At 43.2% G+C, this 13,770-nt stretch overlaps 1 protein-coding gene across 4 annotated transcripts in view; it reads left to right on the plus strand.

The window, feature by feature from the left end:
• Window positions 1-13,770, plus strand: part of ATP13A3 (ATPase 13A3) — a 161,557-nt gene that overhangs the window by 95,571 nt on the left and 52,216 nt on the right. For all 4 annotated transcript variants that reach the window (XM_056565389.1, XM_056565391.1, XM_056565388.1 and 1 more), the window contains exons 18-24: window positions 1,514-1,667; window positions 5,416-5,536; window positions 6,628-6,752; window positions 6,836-7,008; window positions 7,776-7,895; window positions 7,970-8,049; window positions 10,012-10,054. In XM_056565389.1, the coding sequence (XP_056421364.1) occupies window positions 1,514-1,667; window positions 5,416-5,536; window positions 6,628-6,752; window positions 6,836-7,008; window positions 7,776-7,895; window positions 7,970-8,049; window positions 10,012-10,054 (816 nt within the window). The remainder of the gene's footprint in view (window positions 1-1,513; window positions 1,668-5,415; window positions 5,537-6,627; window positions 6,753-6,835; window positions 7,009-7,775; window positions 7,896-7,969; window positions 8,050-10,011; window positions 10,055-13,770) is intronic.

Here is a 13,770-nt window from a genome sequence, read left to right on the forward strand (position 1 = left end):
ACTCCCACACTAAGTTAGCATTTATTAATATTGAATAAAGACTTAAAAGATGTAATTATTGACACATGTTAAAAGCTACACACCAGCAATTATAAGATGTCACAGAATGTGTGTGCCTAGAGCCCATCACAATAAATAGGAGCATGGGACTAGCGATTTAACCTCTGGGAAATGCCCTATTAAACACTAGCTATCCCTCCTTCACTACAATTACTTTTAGCTGTACCTAATACATAATAATAGCTGCACCTAATACCTCTACCAAATAATGTAACTGGTGTGAATTCAGCTTATTTAAAACATATACAACATGTACCCCACCTAATACCTAATAATAGCTGCACCTAATACCTCTACCTAATAATGTAACTGGTGTAAATTCAGCTTATTTAAAACATATACAACATGTACCCCACCTAATACCTAATAATAGCGGCACCTAATACCTCTACCTAATAATGTAACTGGTGTAAATTCAGCTTATTTAAAACATATACAACATGTACCCCACCTAATACCTAATAATAGCTGCACCTAATACCTCTACCTAATAATGTAACTGGTGTAAATTCAGCTTATTTAAAACATATACAACATGTACCCCACCTAATACCTAATAATAGCTGCACCTAATACCTCTACCTAATAATGTAACTGGTGTAAATTCAGCTTATTTAAAACATATACAACATGTACCCCACCTAATACCTAATAATAGCTGCACCTAATACCTCTACCTAATAATGTAACTGGTGTAAATTCAGCTTATTTAAAACATATACAACATGTACCCCACCTAATACCTAATAATAGCTGCACCTAATACCTCTACCTAATAATGTAACTGGTGTAAATTCAGCTTATTTAAAACATATACAACATGTACCCCACCAACTATTCATTCCATCAACATTGTCACCAGGGCTTAACACGCTTTACTGCTCACACTGACTTTACTGAAGAAGTCAAAAATACTCAATAAATCTGTATTGAAATCTATTGTTGGGAGTTTTCTTGCAGAAACGCTGTAGATTCACAGCAATATCTGCAATTGTGTTTTTTTTTTTTTTTTTTAATCCTATTTTTACACAATCCACAGCTGCAAATCTGCAACAAAGCCAGACAATTTGGTGCAGATTTGCTGCCATACATCTACCTACGGAAACACATATCCTAACAAACTCTAAGAAAACAAACTCCATCCTATATGCATGTACCCAATGTGACAGCATTTCAAGATAGGTAAAAAGAGACTTTAAGCTGGAATCACACACACACACGGGGAGATTTATCTGCGCAGAAGAAAAGTTGCCCAGGTGCCCAGAGCAACCAATCAGATTGTTTCTTTCATTTTGTTGAGGCCTTGTTAAAAATGAAAGAACCAATATGATTGGTTGCTATGGGCAATTGGGCAGCTTTTCCTCTGCACAAGTTTGATAAATCTCCCCCCACAGTTTATTTGGGTAAAGATCTTTTAATGTCTGATATGCTGTATTTTTTGTTTTACCTGCAGACCTCATATGAAATTGGAATTGTACGACAGTTTCCCTTCTCTTCAGCTCTGCAGCGAATGGCAGTAGTTGCCAAAGTACTTGGAGAAAAACGCATGGATGCCTATGTAAAGGGAGCCCCAGAAGTGATTGCTAGCCTTTGTAGATCAGAAACGGGTGAAGACCAATTTCTTTAATGAGCGTCTTAGAAAACAAATTTTGTCAAGTTGATCTGTAATTGATGTATCTTTGTAATTAACCTCTTCAGGACATAGGGCGTATGGATACGCCCTGAATCCCGAGTCCTTAAGGACCGAGGGCGTATCCATACGCCCGTGGGAATTCCGGCCCCCACCGCTAGCCGGTTGGGGACCGGAGCCGGATGCCTGCTGAAATCGTTCAGCAGGCATCCCGGCATATCGCCCAGGGGGGTCATTATGCCCCCCCATGTCGGCGATCGCCGCAGATTGCTGGACAATTCAGTCCAGCGATCTGCGGCGATTCCGGGTCAATCGGGTCTCCGGTGACCCGGAATTACTGGCTGTTCGGGGCCGTCTCTGACGACCCCGAACAGCCAGAGCCTGCAGGGGTGAGGTGGCACTGGTGCCACCTCACGATCGCCCTGATTCGTCGGCCGGATTACCGGCCGACCAATCAGGGCGCCTGCTGCGGGTGTCACTCCCGCACCCGCTCCGCCCCTCTTCTGGAGGACGTGAGCGGGTGCGGGAAGACGACCCCCGGTGCTGGGGACCCCGATCCCCGGCGCCCCTGTTGGGATCGGGGCCCCAGGAGCAGCTGCGGCGGCGGGACTGACCTGCAGCGTCTGGATCGTTGGAGGTGAGTGACAGCCTCCTGCTGTTGCTTAGCAACAGCTCCCAGCATGCAAAAAGGGCATGCTGGGAGCTGTAGTTATGCAACAGCAGGAGGCAGACCACCACAACTCCCAGCATTCCCTTATGGGCATGCTGGGACTTATGGTTTTGCAACAGCTGGAGGCACATTCTTTCTATGGAAAAGTGTACCTTCAGCTGTTGTATAACTACAACTCCCAGCTTGCACAAACAGCTAAAGTGCATGCTGGGAGTTGTAGTGGTGCATCTGCTGGTTGCATAACTACAACTCCCAGCATGCCCGTTGGCTGTCGGTGACTGCTGAGAGTTGTAGTTTTGCAACAGCTGAAGGCACACTGGTTGTGAAACTCAGTTTTTTTTTACCTAACTCAGTGTTTCACGACCGGTGTGCCTCCAGCTGTTGCAAACTACAACTCTCAGCAGTCGCCGTACACCATGCACCGTACATGCTGGGAGTTGTAGTTTTGCAACAGCTGGATGCACACTGGTTGTGAAACACTGAGTTAGGTCACAAACTCAGTGATACATAACCAGTGTGCCTACAGTTGTTACAAAGCTGCAACTCTCAGCAGTCACCGACAGCCAACGGGCATGCTGGGAGTTGTAGTTATGCAACAGCTGGATGTCCCCCCCCCCAATGTGAACGTACAGGGTACACTCACATGGGCGGAGGCTTACAGTAAGTATCTGGCTGCAAATTTGAGCTGCCGCAAACTTTCTGCTGCAGCTCAAATTGCCAGCGAGAAACTACTGTGAACCCCCGCCCGTGCGACTGTACCCTAAAAACACTACACTACACTAACACAAAAAATAAAATAAAAAGTAAAAACACTACATAAACACATACCCCTACACAGCCCCCCTCCCCTCCCCAATAAAAATGAAAAACGTCTGGTACACCACTGTTTCCAGAACGGAGCCTCCAGCTGTTGCAAAACAACTCCCAGTATTGTCGGACAGCCGTTGACTGTCCAGGCATGCTGGGAGTTTTGCAACAGCTGGAGGCACCCTGTTTGGGAATCACTGGCGTAGAATACCCCTATGTCCACCCCTATGCAAGTCCCTAATTTAGGCCTCAAATGCGCATGGCGCTCTCACTTTGGAGCCCTGTCGTATTTCAAGGCAACAGTTTAGGGTCACATATGGGGTATCGCCGTACTCGGGAGAAATTGTGTTACAAATTTTGGGGGGTATTTTCTGCTTTTACCCTTTTTAAAAATGTAAAATTTTTGGGAAAACAAGCATTTTAGGTAAAAAAAAAAATTATTTTTTACATATGCAAAAGTCGTGAAACACCTGTGGGGTATAAAGGTTCACTTAACCCCTTGTTACGTTCCCCGAGGGGTCTAGTTTCCAAAATGGTATGCCATGTGGGTTTTTTTTGCTATCCTGGCACCATAGGGGCTTCCTAAATGCGGCATGCCCCCAGAGCAAAATTTGCGTTCAAAAAGCCAAATGTGACTCCTTCTCTTCTGAGACCTGTAGTGCGCCAGCAGAGCACTTTTCACCCCCATATGGGGTGTTTTCTGAATCGGGAGAAATTGGGCTTCAAATTTTTAGGGGTATTTTCTGCTATTACCCTTTTTAAAAATAAAATTTTTGGGGGAAAACAAGCATTTTAGGTAAAATTTTTTATTTATTTTTTACATTTGCAAAAGTCGTGAAACACCTGTGGGGTATTAAGGTTCACTTTATCCCATGTTACATTCCCCGAGGGGTCTAGTTTCCAAAATGGTATGCCATGTGGTTTTTTTTTGCTGTTCTGGCACCATAAGGGCTTCCTAAAGGTAACATGCCCCCCAAAAACCATTTCAGAAAAACGTACTCTCCAAAATCCCCTTGTCGCTCCTTCCCTTCTGAGCCCTCTACTGCGCCCGCCGAACACTTTACATAGACATATGAGGTATGTGCTTACTCGAGAGAAATTGGGCTACAAATACAAGTAAAAATTTTGTCCTTTTACCCCTTGTAAAAATTCAGAAATTGGGTCTACAAGAACATGTGAGTGTAAAAAATGAAGATTGTGAATTTTCTCCTTCACTTTTCTGCTATTCGTGTGAAACACCTAAAGGGTTAAAACGCTGACTGAATGTCATTTTGAATACTTTGGGGGGTGTAGTTTTTATAATGGTGTCATTTATGGGGTATTTCTAATATGAAGACCCTTCAAATCCACTTCAAACCTGAACTGGTCCCTGAAAAATACTGAGTTTGAAAATTTTGTGAAAAATCGGAAAATTGCTGCTGACCGTTGAAGCCCTCTGGTGTCTTCCAAAAGTAAAAACTCATCAATTTTATGATGCAAATATAAAGTAGACATATTGTATATGTGAACCAAAAAAAAATGTATTCGTAATATCCATTTTCCTTACAAGCAGAAAGCTTCAAAGTTAGAAAAATGCTAAATTTTCAAATTTTTCATCAAATTTACGGATTTTTCACCAAAAAAGGATGCAAGTATCGACAAAAATTTACCACTATGTTAAAGTACAATATGTCACGAAAAAACAGTCTCGGAATCAGAATGATAACTAAAAGCATTCCAGAGTTATTAATGTTTAAAGTGACAGTGGTCAGATGTGCAAAAAACGCTCCGGTCCTTAAGGCCAAAATGGGCTCCGTCCTGAAGGGGTTAATACATATGGGACGATTAGAATGTTTATGGCACATTGCCTGTGAGGTCTTTTTTTATTTTTTATTTAGCGCAACATTTTAACAAAAAATAGTTTTAAACAATGTACAACTTTGCTTAGAATATTCTATCACAAACCTCTGTTCTATAGAGCTGTTTTATTCTAAAATAAGGCCCAAGATCATACACCAATGTGTTCTCATATGTACTTATCTATAGATAAGTTGCACACAAAAAGGGTTGCCTATTGCTTGCAATGCAAATTAAAGCATACAGAAATAGCCAGCACAACAACTAAACACACGGGTGCATGCTGCTATGGCAAACACAAAAAAGAGGGTTGCAGCAGCACTCTGTTTTTCATCACAATAGTATTTTTTTTTTTTAAGCTATCAAACTACACTGTAATTATTGTTAATCATTCTCTCTCTCTCTCTTGCAGTACCTTCTGACTTTGCTATTGTTTTAGAAGAATACACAAAGCAGGGCTACCGAGTCATTGCACTTGCACACAGAAAATTGGAGTCTAAAATTTCATGGCATAAAGTACAAAACATTAGTAGGTATGAAGTCTTTCAATGTGTTAATTGCATTGCACTAGCATGTATCTTGGAATTTGGATTGATTTTATTTACTTTCTTAAAGAATATTAGCTCATCATTAAAGTGAACATGTCAGCAGGAAAACAGGTGTAAATAAGCCCATGACTAGATCATATTGCATTCCACATAGTGAGCAGCATCAGTGTGAGTGCCTGAGTGCTGTTTCAGAGCAGGCCCAGCAGCATCAGTACTAAGGATGAAATAAGGTACCCAGGAAATATAAAGCCACAATGTGGAACTTAATGGCCCTCATTTACTATTGAATATGCGCCTGAAATTTTGTCTGCGCCTGCATTTGCGCCTGAATTGAAAAAACCCCAACTAACCCTCCATTTTGCTAAGAAAACCTGAAAAGGGCGTGGCCGGTGGTAAAAGGGGTGTGGTCACAGAAAGGGGCGTGTTCCTGACATTTTCACAAAATCCCAACAAGTTTCCACAGAAAATGTGGGGGATTTGAGCTGAAGAAAGTCCTACAGATCAGAGCATGTGTAAAAAAAAAAAAAAAAAGCAAAGTGTAGGGAAAGTGGAAAATGTAGGGAAACCTTAGTAAACACCATGGAAAATAAATTGTAGGGAATTAAAACCCACAAAGAAACCTACATTCCACTCTTAGTAAATAATGGCCAATATCTATAGAAGAGCACTTGGAGGTCCTGAAGTGTTACACTTTAAATAGTGGCAGCTCCAGGCATAGAGATTCATCCCTTTTAAAGGGGTTCTCTGTGAAACACAACCTATCCCCTATTCCAGCAGTTGGACCCCCACCAGCACGATCTCCGGTAAGGGGCCCAGAGACACTGAAAAAAATGTCCCCACTGCACCTTACCCATGTTACAATGACTGACTGTGAGGAGGCAGCAGTTGGAAATGATGTTTGCATCCACAACCTCCTTTTCACTCCAGAACATTTAGAATCCAGGGAATAAGTGCTCAGACCAAGTTTTAAAACAAAATCTAGTACCCTGGGAGCACCATCTAAAGAGATTACGTGTTACCCCTGTACAACACTTCAACATCCTTGACTTGGATTTATTTCTGGCATTTTGTTGCAGAGATGCCATTGAAAATAATATGACATTCTTGGGTCTCATCATTATGCAAAACAAGCTGAAACCAGAAACTCCAGCTGTTCTTGAAGACCTTCGCAAAGCCAATATCCGTATGGTCATGGTCACAGGTGAGCTAAACTAGTGCAATATGGATGGAGTTATGGTTATTTGCAGGCCACAGTTCGTATTCTTATGCCAATTTGTTTTGTAGGAGACAACATGTTAACTGCAATTTCTGTTGCCCGAGACTGTGGAATGATTCTACCTCATGATAAGGTTATTGTAGCTGAAGCACTACCTCCTAAAGATGGCCAAGCTGCCAAGATTAACTGGCACTATGCAGACACCATGCCAAGGAGCAACTTGAATGCAATAAATCAAGAGGTCGGTATTTCACTTGGAAGATGTAAAAGTTAGCTTTTTTTCAGGTCTTAAGCTGGTCCTTGTAAATCAGGATCTTTGGGGGAGTTTAGTAGCAAAATTTGAAGACCGTTTCTCTCATTGGTGGTAATTTCAGAATTTCCTAAATAGATTTATGTTGTGTTTGGTTTTAGGTTGTGTATCTGCCTTCGAAATTATAACCATCTCTGCAATGTTATCTGCTGACTGCTTTTTGCTGCTTATTATAGGGAAATAGCAATGCAGAATATGGATATTCATTACATAATAGATTTTTGACATTTTACTATACTAGTTTTTTCTTCTATTCTTGGGATATGTATAGGCAGCATTCATATAAGAGAATGTACAAATGCTGTATTAGTAACTAAATTTTTTAAGCATGGTAATGTCTTGTTTCTGTAAAGAAGTTTGAATGGTTTACTGTCGAAGCTTAAAGGGGTTATTTCCCTGCCTAGAAATGTTCAGAACATGGGCAAATCCCCATACCAAACCTCTTCTGCTCTCTGGATATCTGACATGGACTGAAATGGCAGTAGAGAGCACTGTGTCTGATGGGGAAAGGACTACACAACTTCCTCATGAGCATACAGCGGTTGAAAAGTACTGGAAGGTTTAAAGTACTGGATTTTTAAATAGAAATAATTTTAAATCTATATAACAATGTGGCCCCAGTTGATTTGAGAAATTTCTGTTTTCTTTGGATTAACCTTTTAAGGCTTCCAAGTAGTAATGTCCTTTCAATCCCCCAGGTTATTCCTATGAAATCAGTAAATGACAGCCTTGAAGAGAATCAGATTGATTATCATTTTGCTATGAATGGAAAGTCTTTTGGAGTCATCTTGGAACACTTTCAGGACCTGCTTCCAAAGGTTAGAAATGTTAAAATATATGTTCCAACAAACTCAGCTTTAAGGTGTTTTCTAACCAATGTTTTGTCTTTCAGTTGGTATTGCATGGTACAGTGTTTGCACGGATGGCACCTGATCAAAAGACGCAGTTAGTAGAAGAGTTGCAGAACGTAGAGTAAGTAAGGTTTCACAATCCTGTATGTTAGGATTAACACTTAATTTTTCAAATTCAGAATTAGTCAATCCAATTTTCTATAGTAAATGGTTTTAGTCTCACAGCATTGTGTTATATCCGATTCATAGGATGCATAGGATGTAACTGTTAGTGCTGTTGTAGCTAAAAAGAAATGGGTTTTTTTTTTTTTTTTTTATAAAGCTATATAGACACTTTAAGGTTCTTTTCGAAGACTAATAATAAAAATAGGCTTTCCTCTAGTCTATATAACTTTAAAACCCTTTTGACATGTCTCTGTGAAATGCCAAGAGTCACAGGAACACTAAACATGTCTAAATAAGCAATAATGTCTTATAACAATATACAGTATGTATGAAAACTTTCCTCTTGAGAATTTCTATATTTCTGAGATATGCCAAAATAGTTGCAGAGTTCCTGAGTTTCACATGACCATGTCTGCCCCAAGTGTTTATCTTTCTTCAAATTTCTCTGTACTTTGCTGTTTAGTGTAACGCTATCAAAAAGATCAAAGGAAGAACACTGCTACTTGCTTTCTATTGCAATAAGCAAAAAAAAATAAAAATTTAAACGGGTATTTTCTTTGAGAGTCAAATTTTTTTACGTTGCTGTTGGCAACAAAAGCATACACTAGAACTTGTAGTTAAAGGGTTTGTCCGTCAGTTGACACTAGTCACTCGTCTGAATAATTCATACATGTCTCATTGCTCAGGGCCCCAATCCTTGTTACTCCCAGTTAATGGAGTACTCTGGGTAAGTTAAATGTATCCCCTTTACAAAGAATAGGGAATAAATGTCTGATCGTGGAGGTGTCCGACAGCTGGGACCCCCTGTGATCTCCTGCCCGGTGCCCCGGCTCTCCCCATGGAGCTGTGTCAAGCACCGCACAAAGCGGTGGCCGGCATGCCTCCTCCATACTGAATTTCCAGCTGTCCCATAGAGATGCATTGAGGGGACATGTTGGCCACCGCTTTGTGCTGTGGTCGATAAAGCTCATTCATGGGCAGAGCTGGGATGCTGGGCAGGAGATCATGGGGGTGCCATGGAGGTCGGACACCCCCGCAATCAGACACTTAATCACCTATTCTTTGCATAGTGGATACATTTTATTAAGCTGGAGTACTCCTTTAATTACTGAAAGGGTGCTCCTGAGCCCCACTTAGTCCTCCTGGCATGATAGTTTTGAAGAGAAGTTGTACTCTGCTATGTGTATTAGTCCTGGGACTTTGAATCGAGCTGCTCAATTTTAACTTCATTAAAATTGTGTAGCCAGGAAGGGTGGTTTTAGGATCCCTGTTCTAAATATCATTTAAAGTCCCAGCAGTTGGGCCCTCATCATTTAGACATTTATCACTTTTTCAGCAGATAAGTTTTAGAGTTGAGAGCGAATATTCGAAATGTGAATTTTTACTGCAAATATCGGCACTTCACGATTTTGGGAATATATAGCAATGTATATTCGTTTTTTTTTTTCCCTTCACAGTACACATCACAACAATGATGTGTACTGTGTAAAAAAAAAAAAAAGTGATCATCCCTCCCTGCTTCCAGCTTGTGGTCCAAAGAAGGCTCCAATATTTACTGTGTAAGGCGCGAATATGCAAATATTCACGAATATCGGTACTTCTGGAGAACACTGATCCCTCCCTTATTTAAGGTGAAAGATATAATCGCGCATGCGCACTATGCAAAGTGCATTACGAATTTTTGCATGGGGGAAAAAAAGGAAACTAACATAGTGAATTTCGCGAACATAGGACGAATATTCGTCCATATATTTGCAAAATTTCACAAACTCGAATATGGCCCCTGCCGCTCATCACTAATAAGTTTCAAATGTTTTCTTAACTGCCTTTCCAAAAAACTTTGTTTACATTGATCACATAATACCAAGTATTGCTTGTCATACAAGTATATTCCATCAATGTCCCTATTATTTTACAGTTACTATGTTGGCATGTGTGGAGATGGAGCAAATGATTGTGGGGTAAGTGACAAATCTGTTTGTTTATTTATTGTGGCTTATCAATATTTATGTCCTAAAACACAACAAAACAACCATGTTTGTGTTTTAGCTTTGTAGTTGTGATAAATGGGTCACTTTTTAAACCTTAAGTCCTATTTCAATGTCTAACAGCTGCAGATATCACTAGCCCCAAGTACTGGTCAAATGACCTAACATTTTACTACAGCATAGGAATCTATGATTCTCTTGATATGGATGATTAGACCTGCCTCGAGCTGGGCTCTTCTGTGCCTGTAATATGGACTCTAAAATGTGACCACAGTGTTAAAGAGGTTTTTCAGGATTTTAAAAATGTTAACCCCTTAAGGACAAAGGGCGTAAATGTACGTCCTGATGTGCTGGGACTTTGCGCACCAGGATGTACATTTACATTTAGATCAGCCAAGATGACGGCTGGAGGTCCCCTCACCTGCCTCAGCCCGTCCTCCAGGCATCTTCTTCTCTGATCTGCCTTCCAGAAAAGTAGCTCACCGATAATACTGATCAGTGCTATGCCTATCTAATGCTATGCCTATGCCTGTCTAATGATATGCCTATCTGCTATAAATAGTCTCCTATGGGGACAATTAACCTCTAGCCAGTTTATAGAAAAACACAAAATTTCCCTTTTTAATTATCATTACGTCTGTAGCTAACCTAAAGTTTCTCATTCATTATTTGTCTTTCTTTCACTTCTTTCATCAATCTACACACTTTAAAAATAGTAAAGAGTAAGAAACTGCCAGACACTTAACTTCCTTAGACAAAGGATATAATTCAAATTAGTCCATGATAGTTTTCTTATAGTTGATTTAAATGATCACTGTTGTATCAGAAAACTTTACATCAATCAATAGTGAATATAAGAAACTTTGTGATAAACTTGATCTGAGAAAAAGGAGATTTTTTTATTTACTTACCGTAAAATCTTTCTCGGTGGATCCATTGGGGGACACAGACCGTGGGTGTATGCTGCTGTCTCTAGGAGGTGTGACACTATGGTAACAAAAAAAGTCGGCTCCTCCCAGCAGGATATACCCGCCTCCAGGCCCTGAGCTAATCCGTTTTAGTTCCAGAGCAATAGGAGAGGACCGACAGGTCAAAGAAGACCCAAACTGTCCGAGAACCAGAAGAAAAAATACAACTGAACACACCCTCGGACAGAGAACTGAAGAAAACCCCAAAAAAGGGTGGGAGCTGTGTACCCCAATGGATCCTCTGAGAAAGAGATTTTACGGTAAGTAAATAAAAAATCTCCTTTTCTCTGTCGGCTCCATTGGCGGACACAGACCATGGGACGTACCAAAGCCGTCCCTTGGGTGGGCAGATAAGCAGTCAGGCAGACGGCCGTTCCACTGCCGCCTGCAACACTTTACGGCTCAGACTAGCATCAGCCGATGCAAAGGTATGAACCCAGTAGAACCTCGAGAAAGTGTGCAAAGATGACCAGGTAGCCGCCTTGCAAATCTGCGAGGCCGAGGCTCTGTTCTGGAGAGCCCAGGATGCCCCAACAGAACGGGTAGAATGAGCCACAACCCTGAAGGGAGGAATCTTCCCTTTACAGCGATAGGCTTCTGAAATGGCAGACCAAATCCACCGAGGAATGGTGGTCTTGGAAGCAGGTTGTCCCTTACGACGACCTTCCGTAAGGATGAAAAAGGAATCACACTGACAAAACGAAGAAGTAATAGAGAGATGGGACCTAACAGCCCGAACCACATCCAGCTTGTGGCGTAAACGCTCCTTAGGATGAGAAGGAGCAGGACAAAAAAACGTAGGACAATGTCCTCATTGAGATGAAAAGCCGAAACCACCTTAGGCAAAAAGGAAGGATCTGGCCGGAAAACAACCTTGTCCTGGTGGACCACCAGAAACGGAGAATGGCAGGAGAGAGCCGCCAATTCAGACACACTCCGGATGGAGGTGATGGCAACAAGAAACGCCACCTTCCAAGAAAGGAGGCGCAGAGACACCTCTCTAAGGGGCTCAAAGGGTGCACCCTGGAGGGCACTCAGAACCAGATTCAAGTCCCAAGGGTGAGAGGGTGACCGGTAAAGAGGGACAGCATGCGCCACTCCTTGAGGGAAGGTCCGGACATGAGAATTAGAAGCCAGAGGACGCTGGAAAAGAATAGAAAGGGCCGAAACCTGACCCTTAAGGGAACTGAGCGACAACCCCAGTTCCAAACCCGACTGCAAAAAGGAGAGAAGACGGGGAACCGAGAAAGCCACAGGAGACAGGACCTGAGCTTCACACCAGCGAAAATAAGACCGCCAAGTACGGTGGTAAATTTTTGCTAAGGAGGGCTTACGAGCCCTGAGCATGGTGTGAATGACTTGGGAAGAGAACCCGCGGGCCCTCAAAACCGTGGTCTCAACCGCCACGCCGTCAAATGCAGCAACTGTAAATTGGGGTGGCTAAGAGGACCCTGTGAGTGCAGGTCCGGACAAAGCGGAAGGCGCAGCGGAGCGTCGTCCAGGAGCCTGACTACGTCGGCGTACCACGACATTCGGGGCCAATCTGGAGCTACCAGAATGGCGGAAATGTCCTCTGCTTTGAGCTTCCTCAGAACCCTGGGAAGGAGCGGAAGGGGAGGGCACAGGTAGGGTAGGGCAAACCCCGCCCAAGGAATCACTAGGGCGTCCACGGCTAGAGCCTGAGGGTCCCGGGACTTGGACACAAAAAGAAGGATCTTCTGATTGTGCCGAGACGCGAAGAGGTTCACGTCTGGAATGCCCCAGAGGTCGCAGACCTGCTCGAAGACCTCTGGATGTAGGGGCCACTCGCCGGGGTCGGGTGAGGACCGGCTGAGGAAGTCCGCTTCAGAGTTGAGCACCCCCGGAATGTAAATCGCCGAAATGGCCGTAACCTTGCCTTCTGCCCAGATGAGAATCTTTGTCACCTCGGCCATGGCTGCCGAGCTGCGAGTGCCGCCTTGGCGATTTATGTACGCCACAGCCGTGGCATTGTCCGACTGGACGCGGACAGGACGGGACCGAAGCCGGGACTCCCGATGAAAAAGATAAAGAAGAATCGCCTGTAGTTCCAATATGTTTATCGGAAGAAGGGCTTCTCGGGGAGACCAGAGTCCCTGAACCATCCAATCCCTGAACACACCGCCCCAGCCCGACAGACTGGCATCTGTTGTAACTACCTGCCAGTGAAGGGGAAGAAATGACCGTCCCTGAAGAAGAAGGGGGGAGCGGAGCCACCAGAGCAGAGACTGACGGATCCTGCAAGGGAGAACAATCTTGCGATCGAGGGACAGAGGAGATCTGTCCCATCTAGAGAGAATCGCCAGCTGAAGAGGGTGGTAATGAAACTGGGCAAAGGGTACGGCCTCCATGGTGGCCACCATCCGACCCAGGACTTCCATACAAGTGCGGATGGAAACTGGGACCTGAGCCCGAAGGTAGCGGACTCCTGACATAAGAGTCATACGTTTGTCCGGCGGAAGGCAAATTCGGGCAGAGGCCATGTTGAAGTCCCAAGAAGATCAGGGACTGGGTGGGAGAGAGGACTGACTTGTCCCGGTTGACCATCCATCCGAAGCGATCCGGAGTGTAAAGAGTGACATCCACATTCTCCAGAGTCTGGGCTCTGGTGGGAGCCTTGATGAGAAGGTCGTCCAGGTAGGGTATCACAGAGACTCCCCTCGACTGCAACAGGGCCATCACTGCAAGGATCTTGGTAAAGAC

The sequence above is a fragment of the Hyla sarda genome, chromosome 3, assembly GCF_029499605.1.
Source record: "Hyla sarda isolate aHylSar1 chromosome 3, aHylSar1.hap1, whole genome shotgun sequence".
Classification (NCBI taxonomy): domain Eukaryota; kingdom Metazoa; phylum Chordata; class Amphibia; order Anura; family Hylidae; genus Hyla; species Hyla sarda.